Source organism: Danio rerio, chromosome 6, assembly GCF_052040795.2.
Source record: "Danio rerio strain M-AB ecotype USA chromosome 6, GRCz13ab, whole genome shotgun sequence".
Classification (NCBI taxonomy): domain Eukaryota; kingdom Metazoa; phylum Chordata; class Actinopteri; order Cypriniformes; family Danionidae; genus Danio; species Danio rerio.
Window position 1 is genome coordinate 20,440,383 of NC_141026.1, and position 12,653 is coordinate 20,453,035.

At 36.7% G+C, this 12,653-nt stretch overlaps 1 protein-coding gene across 4 annotated transcripts in view; it reads right to left on the reverse strand.

Moving 5' to 3' along the window:
- cfap100 (cilia and flagella associated protein 100) overlaps window positions 1–12,653 on the reverse strand; it is a 33,076-nt gene that overhangs the window by 2,082 nt on the left and 18,341 nt on the right. For all 4 annotated transcript variants that reach the window (XM_087256106.1, XM_087256105.1, XM_087256104.1 and 1 more), the window contains 9 exon segments: window positions 12,441–12,604; window positions 10,667–10,747; window positions 10,363–10,568; window positions 10,095–10,191; window positions 9,987–10,020; window positions 7,623–7,777; window positions 7,405–7,540; window positions 3,333–3,535; window positions 3,169–3,262 (listed from right to left, as the gene is read on the reverse strand). In XM_087256106.1, coding sequence (XP_087112232.1) covers window positions 3,169–3,262; window positions 3,333–3,535; window positions 7,405–7,540; window positions 7,623–7,777; window positions 9,987–10,020; window positions 10,095–10,191; window positions 10,363–10,568; window positions 10,667–10,747; window positions 12,441–12,604 — 1,170 coding nt within the window.

The window sequence follows — 12,653 nt, forward strand, 5'->3', positions numbered from 1 at the left end:
AGTTGACTGTAAACAACACAACAAACAATGCAATAGTTTTGAAGAAAAATTTGCTTTGTTATTGAACCTGAGAAAAACTTTTAAAAATTACCATAATGATGTAGTCTCTATGCTATAATAATAATGATGAAACCATTTTTAACTGTGGGGACATATCTTTATAAGTACAATTCAGCTGTATTATGTGTGTCCCCTTCAAAAAAATGCTGGAAAGAAATTTTATATTTATTGTCCCCCCCTACTGTTAAATCATATTTACGGCCATGCATACTCCTTTGTTTTTCTTTATTTTAGTATAAATTTTGTACAAATTTTCTATTCCTGAGTTGGAGAACTACAGTGTATCTTTTTATTGTGTTTCCATCCATTGCGAAGCCAGTAAAATTGACACCATCTCTTATATGTTGAGACCATCTCTTATAATTGACACCAACAGTCTTATATGTTTTAAAAGGGGGATATATGAAGAGGTTATTTTCATTTTTTGCTAACACATTTTTTTAATAACTTTATATAGTTTTTTTGCAATTGAAATCTTTAAAATAAATGTAAAAACATGATTTCTGAAATCTTCCATAAACCATGTTTTTTGCCATTGTACTCTTCAGTGCACAACATAAACATGATGTTATAAGTTTATGCAAATAAATTCTACATATACATCTTTTTGCTGCTGTAACGGGGTTCTGGAGTTTTTGACCAGTCTGTATAGACTGGAGTATTATTAAATATTTGTGTCTTATACTGGATTGTGCCACTTTGACTTTTTTAGAAAGATATCTTTCCATCGTCTTCATGAATTATTCAGTGAACCTACAGATAAGCTACAGCCATTTGAAACAGCCCATGAAGTATTGTAGGTAACGCCACTGTAGTACTTATTTTATTGTTGCTAATGACTTATTTTCATGGCATCTACATCAGCAATCCATCCAAAACTACTATTATTTGTGCAGTATACTCTTTCTTCCGAGATTTTTTTAGTTCTTTAACTGGAAGAGGCTTGGTTTACCCCTTAGTAAACACCAGTACACCATCCTTAAGTATTCTTTATTTCTAAACCTCCTCTGCATTTCCACCTGCAGCACTGAGACTGTGAATGATTATGAGCTGTAGGCTTCATATTCCGGTTTTTGGACTGATATTTTATTTCAACTAATTTCTTGAGCAAAATGTCCATTATACTCATCATCATCATTGCACAATCATTGTGCCACATGTTTATGATGTCATCATGACAGACTTCTGACAAATTATTTTACAGTATTTTAAAAATACAAAAATACAAGACACGAAAGTATTTTGATACAAAATATTAACCCATTTTCATAAACCCTATCAAATACAAATTACAAAATACTATTTTGTATTTAACATACGTATTTGAAATATTTATAATAAATACTGCCCATCCCTGCAGCCAAGTCAGCGCAATTGTCATATACTAACAAGTCCCTTTAATGGAATTCATTTCACTTGGTGGCCATCTTGAAATGCCTTTGAATGGCGAAACGTCAAATTGAACCTTCGCTAAGCCACACCCGAAAACTGCCGAAAAACACCTCTTAAAATATCTAAATTGTGTTTCCTACAAAAATACAAAGCAGGTTATTCCCCAGCTGTCTTTTTTTTCTTTTTTTGTCTTTCTTGTCTTTCTTTTTTTTTTTTTTGGATTTTTGGATTAAGCCCTCACTATAGTAGTCATAGTAACAGCAATCATGTTTCCATCTGTTTCAAGCTACAAATATTTGAAATTACAGATCAACAAAACAGAGATTTGTTCACAAACTGAGCACTTGAGATCAATATACTTCACCTGCAGCGGTTTTTCAGTACTTTATAACCCTCATGCCTATGTCAGACACATTGAGCCATTGGTGATGACGTTAGAGCAGGTTAATGTCTGCTTTTATTTTTGGTGTCAGATTAATATTTGTGGTAGGGAAAATCTATTTGTCCACTTCTGCTATTTATACTTGCATTTCAATTGATTTATTTTCCACTTAACTGCAAATTAGAATATAAACGGTATAAAGAGCACACAAACATGCAGACAGTTATAGCTACTGTACATTGTAAGGGGTCAATGATGCTAATATTTGGCACAAATATAAATAACCATCAATTTCCCCTTTTCTGGCCTTCTCTTTCTATGAATGAATTATGTAGAAGCATGCTCCATGCGTGTTTCCTCATCGGTTAGTAACGCTATATTTCATTGCACAACAATAGTCTCTCAGGCTTTTTGGCTTAAAAAAGGGAAATAACGGTTTATTTGTTATTATTAGAATATTTTTAAATTTCACCTCTCCTGCTGTGCATAAACTAAGCTGTTGATTGGTCAGTGTATGAGGCGGCTAGGCTAACCTAGCTTCATTTTTCATTAAATTATTTTCTAATCAGTTGCCTATTATGTCATGAATATACCCCTGTAATGCATACTGCAGACCTTTTTTGTCTAGCTTTCTCAGATATCTCAACTGTTCTCCAATAATTACTTAAAATATCCCTGGGAATGTGTGACACCGGCGCAAACACATTGTAATAGACATGCCAGGCACGAAAACTTGACAAGCGTAGCAACATTAACTAAGGAGGGCGGGGTTTAGCGAAGGGTCAATTCTCTGAAATTTCTAGCCAAGCTTATGATTAAATTTCATATTAGAAATTCCTAATAAAATGAAACAACAACTGTCTCTTTAGTATCGAATCACACAAAGTTTGCAGAAACTCATTAGCATTAACAACTTATATCGAAATATATAAAGTTATCGTTCAATATGGAAATTAATTATCGAGATTTTATTTTTGCCCTATCGCCCAGCCCTAGTGTATAGACCATTTCAATGTGGTCATGTCATTGGCCCATAAACATTTCCTGGTTGTTATCAAACTATTTCATAACTGGATTCTCGGAAGCTGTAGAAATTAAAAATGTAAAACAGGAAATACATTGGGAACATTGTCATCTATAGAGATCGATGATTGTGGTGCTTCATTCACCACATTGACCATTACACTTCCCTGTTTAAAGCTATATGACTGACACGTCTTGGGTAATCTTTGATCTATACTGTTAGCCTATTTTAGTGAAGTATACCTAATAAAGGATCCAAATAGTAAATTTAGACATTTTTTCCCACAGTAAAACTTCTCTCTTATACTTACTGGTTTCTTGACATCAAGCCGAGATCTTTCCAAGGCTTTTTTCTGTCTTTCCTCCTGCTGTTTCCTCTGCAAATATGCCTTCTCGTCACGCAGTCTAAACAGAGGCAGGACGTTTAGAAACAAACCACACAGTAATGTATTAATGCAGGCGTAAATGTGCTCACCTCATTCTCCTTTCTTTCTCTTTGGCGCGTTCAGCTGTGCTCATTTGGTCTTTTGGAATCTTTTCAGCATTTTCCAGAAGCTCTCCTAGTTTTTCTTCAATGGCCATCAGCATCTGTAGAGTGCTCAGGTTTGCTTCTGTCTCCCCAACACAGCAATGATATACCTCCTCCACCTTGCGGCTCAGTGTGTCAAACGTTTTGTCCTGAGAGCAAGGTCAAAGAATTCTTATTCCTGGACAAAAAGGTTATGGTCTGATAACAGCAATGAAAGCAGGGCTAAACTTGATTTTAAAAAATGGCACTAGGTGGATTTCAGACAGAGCAATCAAACATGCCTGGAAGCAGAGATGAGTAAAGGAGTTGACAACAGAAAAAAAAACATCAAGACAGAGAACACAGAGTAAAGAACACATTGTGCTCAAATAGACTATTATAGACTGTAATAGTCCATTTTTCAATAAAGCCACATCAGTGGTAATTTGAGTTGTAACGAGATATGCAGTTTTGCACTATAATTATATAGTTCTAACTTGTCAGTATTATTTACAGGTAAGATTTAAAGAGCCCTGGTTTTGAATTTTAGTAGGTCACATTTTGGTTTTGGGGGTCTCCAACAACAGGTTGATATGCATGCAAGGTCAAAAAACACTTGTATTGTCTTATAATTTGCATTTATTTTTACCTAATTATCCCAATGACATCCATATGATTTGCAATGATTCAATATAATTCATTGGTTCTGAAACCCCTCTTTTGTGTGAGGCTAATCTGCTATAATTATAACCCAGTCTTTTGTGATTGGTCGACTGGGTTTAATGCTAGACAAAGAGAAACACCCACAACAGCCATGAAGTGGCACACAGAATATGTGAGAGCCCAATGCAGGAATGCGAAAAAGCAATGTGGTTAAACACCAGCACTTTACTCTACTCTTAAACCTAAACCCAAGTAATAACAAAGACACACATTCAGGGCTCTATTTTGACAATCCATGCGCAGAGCGCAAAACGCAGGGCGCAAACGCTTTCAGGGCGTGTCAGAACGCGTTTTTGCTAATTTCAGGACTGGAAAATCTGCTTTGCGCATGGTCTAAAAGGGTTGAGTTTATTTTCTTAATGAGTTATAGGTGTGTTTTGAGAATAAACCAATTAGAATCTCATCTCCCATTCCCTTTAAGAGCCAGCTGCGTCGCATTCACTGTTTACAGGACGCAAAGTAAGTCTAAGTGAAAAAAATGAGCATTTCACAAGCAAACAGTTAACAGTTTTTTTTAACAGAAAACTGTTAAACAGAGCATCTACTGCGTGAGAATGAGAGATGGATCACTTTCACATTCACTCTTGGATAGGGAAACCTTTACGCATAGACATCAATTAGTCTATAAATAAATAATTTTGTTTGTTAAGCGCAAATATTCGTTTCAAAACTATTTCTAAATTCAGTTCTAATTTCCAGCAAACGAATAAATGAACAATAGTGACCAAGTGTGGTCAAAAACCTGAGTTATATCCTAAAACACATGCTGTGCCCCATATGGTCTAAAACCTGACATGTGGGCAAATCTAAGCTTGTTTTTAATAAAACAAATACAAATATGGATATAATAAATAATACTGCTAATAATAATAACATTATACAAAAGCAAATGAAGAAGAAGATGAAGAAGACATAAAAGCAGTGATTTTTCACATTTATGTAGGCTAGAAAATAATATGTTTTGTAATATTTTAATCCTTTATATTTATATCCTATATCTATTCTTATTATATCCTATATATATATATCCTTAATATTAAATTTTTTTCATATGTAAAGATATTTGCCTATTGCTCTCTTGTGCTGATTAAGCAGTGCGTAAGCGAGGCGCAACTCTGCGCCGGAGTTTAGACCGGGTTTGTTTTGGTCTAATGAAAAATCTATTATATAATCTAGTAAAAGACTATTGCGCCGCGCCTTGCACTACACCAGCCCATGTGCCAAGTGTATGATAGAGTTAATCCACACAGTGGCAAAAGTTGAACTATTTTGAAAGCTGCCATAGCAAAGGCAAATGGCAGAGGATCGCTAGTTCAGAAACACATTTAAATTGGTAAAGGAAGAAGAATGCCTCGCATTTTTAACGTGGTTTTGGACACAATATGTGAACAGTCCCATAAATATTTAACCTGAGAGATACAATACATTCACTGATCTATAATAGATATGTGATTACAAGCTGCGCAGAGCAATTATAAGTTTCAACATACAATTAAATACATATTGTTGCAAACTACACAAAACGAGGCAAAAATTGTATTGACACTTAGATGTTATGATCCGAAAGAAGGAGAAACTGTTCCATATGAACTGTGACAGTTACTGGCTAGTTAGTTACTAAGTCGCTGTCAAAGTCTAAAAAAAAGTCCTATACATTTTAGTCTGTTTCCTTTTATAGCAATTGGCCAACAAATCCCACGTTCCAGCGTAGGTTATTGTAGTGAAAACCCTTTATTCCTTGCAGTCAAATTTTCATCTGCCAAATCTTCAACATCGACGCGTTCAAGCTAAAGATTTGAATCCAAAACTATTTATTTATTCGACTCTGAGTCAACTATTTTTGTTTAGTTTTAAACATTTAAGCCTCAGCTGGATGTTTTAATTTAATTAAAGTGATGTTGCACAATGCAGGGAGGCTCATTAAAAATAATAATAATAATAATAATGGGGCTCTTTAAAGGATTTTCAATATTATTAATTCTTTAATTTTCTTTTCGACTTAGTCCCTTTATTAATCAGGGGTCGCCACAGCAAAATGAACCACCAACTTATCCAGCATGTGTTTTACACAGCGGATGCCCTTCCAGCAGCAACCCATCACTGGAAAACATCCATACATACCCGTTCACATTCATACATTACGGACAATTGAGCTTACCCAATTCACCTATACCGCATGCCTTTGGACTGTGGGGGAAACCGGAGCACCAGGAGGAAACCCATGCGAAAACGGTGAAAAAATGCAAACTCCACTCAAAAAACACCAACTGACCCAGCAGAGGCTTGAACCAGCAACCTTCTTGCTGTGAGGCAAACATGCTACCCACTGCACCACCATGCAGCCTTTTCAATTTTATTTTATACAATATTTTTATAGCTAGTTTTCAGTTTTTATAGCTAGTTTTATGGCTAGCCATGTGTTTTCAGTCTTCGAAAACATGGTGGAAGGGACAGTATGGTTGAGGTTTGTTTACTTGTCACCGCACTGTGTTAAAAGCAAAAGCCACTAGTGTAAATGGAAACTGTGGAGCAAAGGCCAGTTCTGCTAGTGGAAGTGAGAGACAGTGATAGAGCCAATTCAATGAAAGACGATGAATAAGAGGCCATGACACCGGGGTTACACCGCTACTTTTACAACAAACGCTGCAAATTTTTAATGGCCACAGAGAGTCAGGACCTTGTTTCAACATCTCATCTGAAGTATAATGCTTTTTTAGTATATTGTGGCATTGGGATCCACATAATGGAGCTGCGCATCAGTGGAGTTGCTCTTCAGCTTTTCGTCTTTTAGCAGTGACATATGCATTACACGGAATGGAACTTTTAAGCAGATTTATTTACTAAAACTTCAGCTTTGATACAATCCACAACATAAAAAGCACCATAGAAATATTGATGAACTGACATAAGCTACAAGATAAGAACTCTATGCAGGGGCACACTCAGACCAGTCAACTGCATCTTAGTTTTCTAAAATACTGGCCACTGCTCAGCTACACCCTGTTTAGCTTCAGTGGGAAACAAGACTGTGGCCAGTTGACAGGAAACATTATTAATCAAAGTTCAACAAGGATTAAAATACAGCGAGTAAATGTCACCGCTAATGGACTTGAAACAGGAACTGACTGCAACTAAAAATGAAAATATAAAAATTTGTATGATTGACAGATTCAGTCAGTTTAGAAGACATTTTGCAGGTAGTCTGGTTTTATAAGAAAACTTATAAAGAAAACAGCATTAGCAATTTGCAAAACAATAATCATCAGCAACCAAACCAAATAGAAAGAAACCAGAAACAAGTTTCTTATTTGCATACCTGGTCCTCAGGTTTGCATTGTCCAAAGCTAAAGTGTTTGGCTTTCAGTTCTAGCTCGGCTGTTCGCTCCCTCTCTCTTTGAATGGTCTCAGTCATGATATCAATCTGTGCTTTTAGCTGCTTTGACTCAGTCTCCCTGCATGTACACACAGAAATGAGTATTGACCTACTGGAATAAAGAAATGTAAAAAAGATAACTATGACATGCAGGTACAAACATGTTCTTGTGAATCACTTCAGCATTCTGTCTGAACTCCTCCAATGCTTCTTCTGTCTCTCTGGTGTTCTGGATGAGGGAAAGGTTCTGCTCTTCCAGCTCAGTCATCAGGTTTAATAGTTCCTGGGGGTCTTTGAAATATATCTGTGGATCTTCCTGTGGGAGACATCACAGTGATTATTTCAGTCATTAGCTAAAAACAAAACTCATTCATTCTCAAAGACAATGTCAACTTGGCAGTTGTTGCCAAATGGTTATGAAATTGGATTTGTATTTGAAAGGCCGCAAGTTTGATTCTCAGTAATTTAATATGGTGAGAGTGAATAAATAGCTTTTTTTTTTGCATCTGTGATACCCACAACTGAGGTGCCATTGAGCAAGGCAACTCCTATTGCTCCCTGGGCACTGGAAGCAAATGGCGGCCCATTGCTCCATATGTGCTCACAGTGTTTCACTTTCAAGTAATTTAAACTCAAAAACACAAATAGCTCAGAAGCCAGGGGTGGTTGTTACTATGGGGGGTATCATGGAATTTTAAAAAAATAAACACGTTGAACCAAACAGAACTGACATGTACTCTCTTCTGTACGTGCAATAATCAAGAACCTTTGCTCGTACCCAGCAAGCATTTTGTTTGTTTGTTTGTTTTTAAAGATGTCTAATGGATGTCTAATAGACGTCTAAACATAGTACTGGGAAACATCTAGACACACTTATTCACACACATACACTATGGCCAATTTAGTCTGTTCAATTCAAATATAGCACATGTCTTTGGACTGTGGGAGAAAGCGGAGCACATGGAGGAAACGTCCACACAGAAATGCCAACTGACCTAGCCGGGACTCGAACCAGCGACCTTCTTCCTGTGAGGTAACAGTGCTAACCACTGAGCCACCATGTTGCCCTGATGCCAGATCTTGATAACTAAACCAACAAACAAGTTTAAAATAATGGCAGAGATTTTATACAGGTAATAATACCAAAATCGGCATCTGACCACTCTGATAACTAGTAAATGTGACCGCTTTATGAGCCCAGCCTACACAATCCTAAACAACAAGTACAAACAAATACTTTTAAAAAGTGGACATGACACTGCTGCTAGTACACACAAACCACAAGTTACCATGGTGTAGTTTAAACTGGACAACATCAGTACTATCATATAAGTTTGTGACTAAATGTAAATGTTTATCCTCCTTACACTTTCCGCCTGTTAAGCTCTGCATTGATTATAAAATATTGCTTCTTACCTATGAAGCTTTAATTAATCTAGCTCCTGTTTATCTAACCAACATTCTGTCTCACTATAACCCAACCCGCTCTTTAAAATCTCAAAACTCAGGGCTTCTGGAAGTACCTAGAATAGAAAAGTCTACTAAAGGAGGGTCAAGCTATCACATTTATGGCTCCTAAACTCTGGAATAGCCTTCCTGATGATGTCCGAGGCTCAGACACACTTTCTCAGTTCAAAACTGCATAAAGCATATGCACAAATGCATCACATAACAGTATGAAGCATGAGTGTGCTTCAAGCAGGTAAGTAGGCTTGACAACCACTTGTAGGACACACTCCTCCTTATCTATTTTATTCTCTATTTCCACCTGGAGATACTCATTCAGAGGCCCCTAGAGATTATGCAGCGCCATTGATGCCATCCAAGACCTGTGAAGAAATTATGCCAAGGTATCTATAATCCTGGACCAGGCCGTATCCTGAGCTAATGCTGTTGCAGTCATGGAGGAGCAGAGAGCAGGTGACTGATTCCTGAAAGATCACAGTGAGAGGCGAGTCTTTGCATTGATCACATAGGCCAGCCTGATCAGCCCCCGGTGACCTACTTACACCTGCAGTTCTCCACGATGGACGTCCAGCGTTCTTCAGCCTCCGGTGCCTAGACTGCAGCTCTGCACAAGAAGTTTGTCCAGAGGAGAAATGGTCCTGCCTAACTCAGCCTGGTTTCCCTCAAGGTTTTTTACTTCATTTTCATCAATTGGTGAGGTTTGTTCTTCACCACTGTCGCCGCTTGGTTTGGGACTTGTGGAGCTATGCATTGATGGATTTGCTCTTTAGTGTTTGGACTTTCAGCAATGGAATTTAAACCACACTGAACTAAACTAAACTGAACTTCAACTCTGAAAACTGGACTGACCTAACTAGTACTCTGAGCACAAACAGTTCCTTTGTATAATTAGCACTTCCTATGTATACGGCCTCTTCTTGTTGAATTGCTGAATGGCTCCTCAATTGTAAGTCACTTTGGTCAATGTTGTGGGTTTTAGCAATGCAATAAAAAGGAAAAAAAGGAAAATCCATTAGCAACTTATTTCAACAGAAAAGAGGATATTAATAGATATTAACCTCACAATCTGAGCTGTCAGTCCCAGGTGCAAATCTAAAGTGAAAACAAAGCATTATTACGCATTATAACGCCAAAGCTGTATATTTAATATTAAGGTTTGCACATACATTTTGTTGCTCTGAGGGCTGGACTTCACACTTTGCCTAGATGAAGTCCTGGCCTCCTGAGAGGATGAAAAACCACGAGCCGTTTGTCTTTCTCCACCTGTATATATTTCATATATTATATATTTATATATTTATATATTATATATTTAATTCATACAGATCAATATAATAGATCAGTCTTGCCAAAAAATGTTTATAAATTGTTTACACTTTGCTATTTGCCCTACAAACATGTCAATGTGAAATGCTTGTCATTTTGGCAACATACGCTTGCTGTCTGGAGGAACCGTCTTTTTCTCTCTGCTCTTCTTGATTTTCTCTGTCTGTTTTCCATCACTCTCTTTATTTGTGGGGCGAGTTGAGTGTTTGCTCTTGGATCTCTGTTCCTCCTGCCACTCTTGGGGTGACAGCATAAGCAGAAACTCTTTATAATTTTTATACTCCTTCAGGATGTCCTCATATTTAGAGATGTCACTTATTGAAAACAGTAAAAAAAAAAAAAAAGTAGAAAAAGTTAACTTACATCAATAAAAGTTTATATTACTTTTAAAATAGAAGTTTTACTTTGTTACCTCCTGATTGCCACCATTTTGGAAGTAATTTTCTTGATTTCAGCAACTTTCTCCAGCTTTACTTTGGTCTCCTGTTCAGCACTAAACATGTATTTGATTATTAATGTCTAGAAATCATTTGCTATATACAGTGTATCCAGAAAGTATTCATAGCGCTTCACTTTATCCACGTTTTTTGTTACAGCCTTATTCCAAAATGGATTAAATTAATTTATTTCCTCAAAATTCTACGCACAATACCCCAAAATGACAATGTGAATTTTTTTTAATTGTTGCAAATTTATTAAAAATAAAAAAACCTTAAGAATAACATGTACATAAGTATTCACAGTATTTGCCGTGAAGCTCTAAATTGATGTCAGGTACATTCTGTTTCCACTGATCATTCTTAAGATTCAGCAGCTTAAATGGAGTTCAACTGTGGTAAATTAAGTTGATTCGACATGGTTTAAAAAGGCATACACCTGTCTATATAAGGTCCCAGGCTTGTCAGTGCATGTCAAAGCACAAACCAAGCATAAAGACAGAGGAATTGTCTGTAGACCTCTGAGACAGGATTGTCTCGAGGCACAAGGCTTGGGAAGGTTACAGAAAAAATTCTGCTGCTCTGAAAGTTCCATTAAGCACAATGTCTGAGCACCAGTGTTCTTCTGTGGAGAGAGGGGAACCTTACAGAAGTGCAGCAAACCACCAAACAGGCCTGTATGGTAGAGTGGCCAGACGGAAGCTACTCCTTAGTAAGGAGTTTGCCGAAAGGCATCTGAAGAACTTTTAGACCATAAGAAACAAAATTCAAAATCGGTCAAAATATAACAAAATTCAAAATTGGTCAAAAGATGAATGTAGCAATGTACAAAGACATCCTGAATGAAAACCTGATTCAGAGTGCTCTTGACCTCAAACTGAGGCGATGATTCATCTTCCAGCAGGACAATAACCCAAAGCACACTTCCAAAGTATCAATGGAGTGGGTTCACAACAAATCGGTGAATGTCCTTGAGTGGCCCAGCCAAAGCCCAGATCCAAATCCTATTGAACATCTCTGGAGAGATCTGAAAATGGCTGTACACAGTTGCTTCCCATCCAACCTGACAAAGCTTAAATTTGCAACAATTGTCAATATGGGGTGTTGTGTGAAGAATTTTGAGGAAATAAATAAATTTGATCTATTTTGGAATAAGGCTGTAACACCAAAAAAATGTGGAAAAAGTGCAGTGCTATAATTCATTTTCATTGAATATTTGTCATTTAAAAACAACAGCATTTTAACTACTGCCTATTCCTTCGAATGTTATGCTTCAATTAAGCAAGACAATGACATTACTTCTGATTCATTTTAAAGTCACCATGAAACGGAAGTTAAGATTGTCTTTTTTCAGCTACTGTGAAATACATCCACTTGAAGCGATTCTGAAATTAGATCAAAAATGAAGAGAGTGCATGACCTTGTTTTTTAGGAACTGATTGGATAGTTGATAGATGGACTTTGCTATCAAAATGAAAGAAGATTGACAAATGGATGAATTCAGAGCATAAACGAGACGCCTACTGATAGCCCTGCTCTAAAGAAATTCCATGTGACCAGGAAGTGAAGTCATTTTAAGGGGAAGGCAAATATATGCTATATATACTATTATATCTAGTTTATGAGGGCAAATGAATCTTTACAAAAAAAAAAAAAGACAATAAATCTTCTATAACAAAACAAGAAGAGTATATTATGATTTCATGGTGACTTTAATGCTTTACAAGTGCAAGTAATTAGGACTAGTACACTTTGATAGCCTCCACTGAATTCTTGTCATTTTCCTTTAGAAATTCTTCAAACAAAATGGTGTCGTCTTCCAAGAACTTTTCAGCTCTTGACAATTTTTCCTCTTCTTCTGCAGCCATTTGCTCTAGCAGTTGAATCTCTCCTCTCTTTACTTCCAGAGAGTACTAAAAAAGCAAGAGAGTATAAACAAGTACAGCCCTGTGCAAACATCTA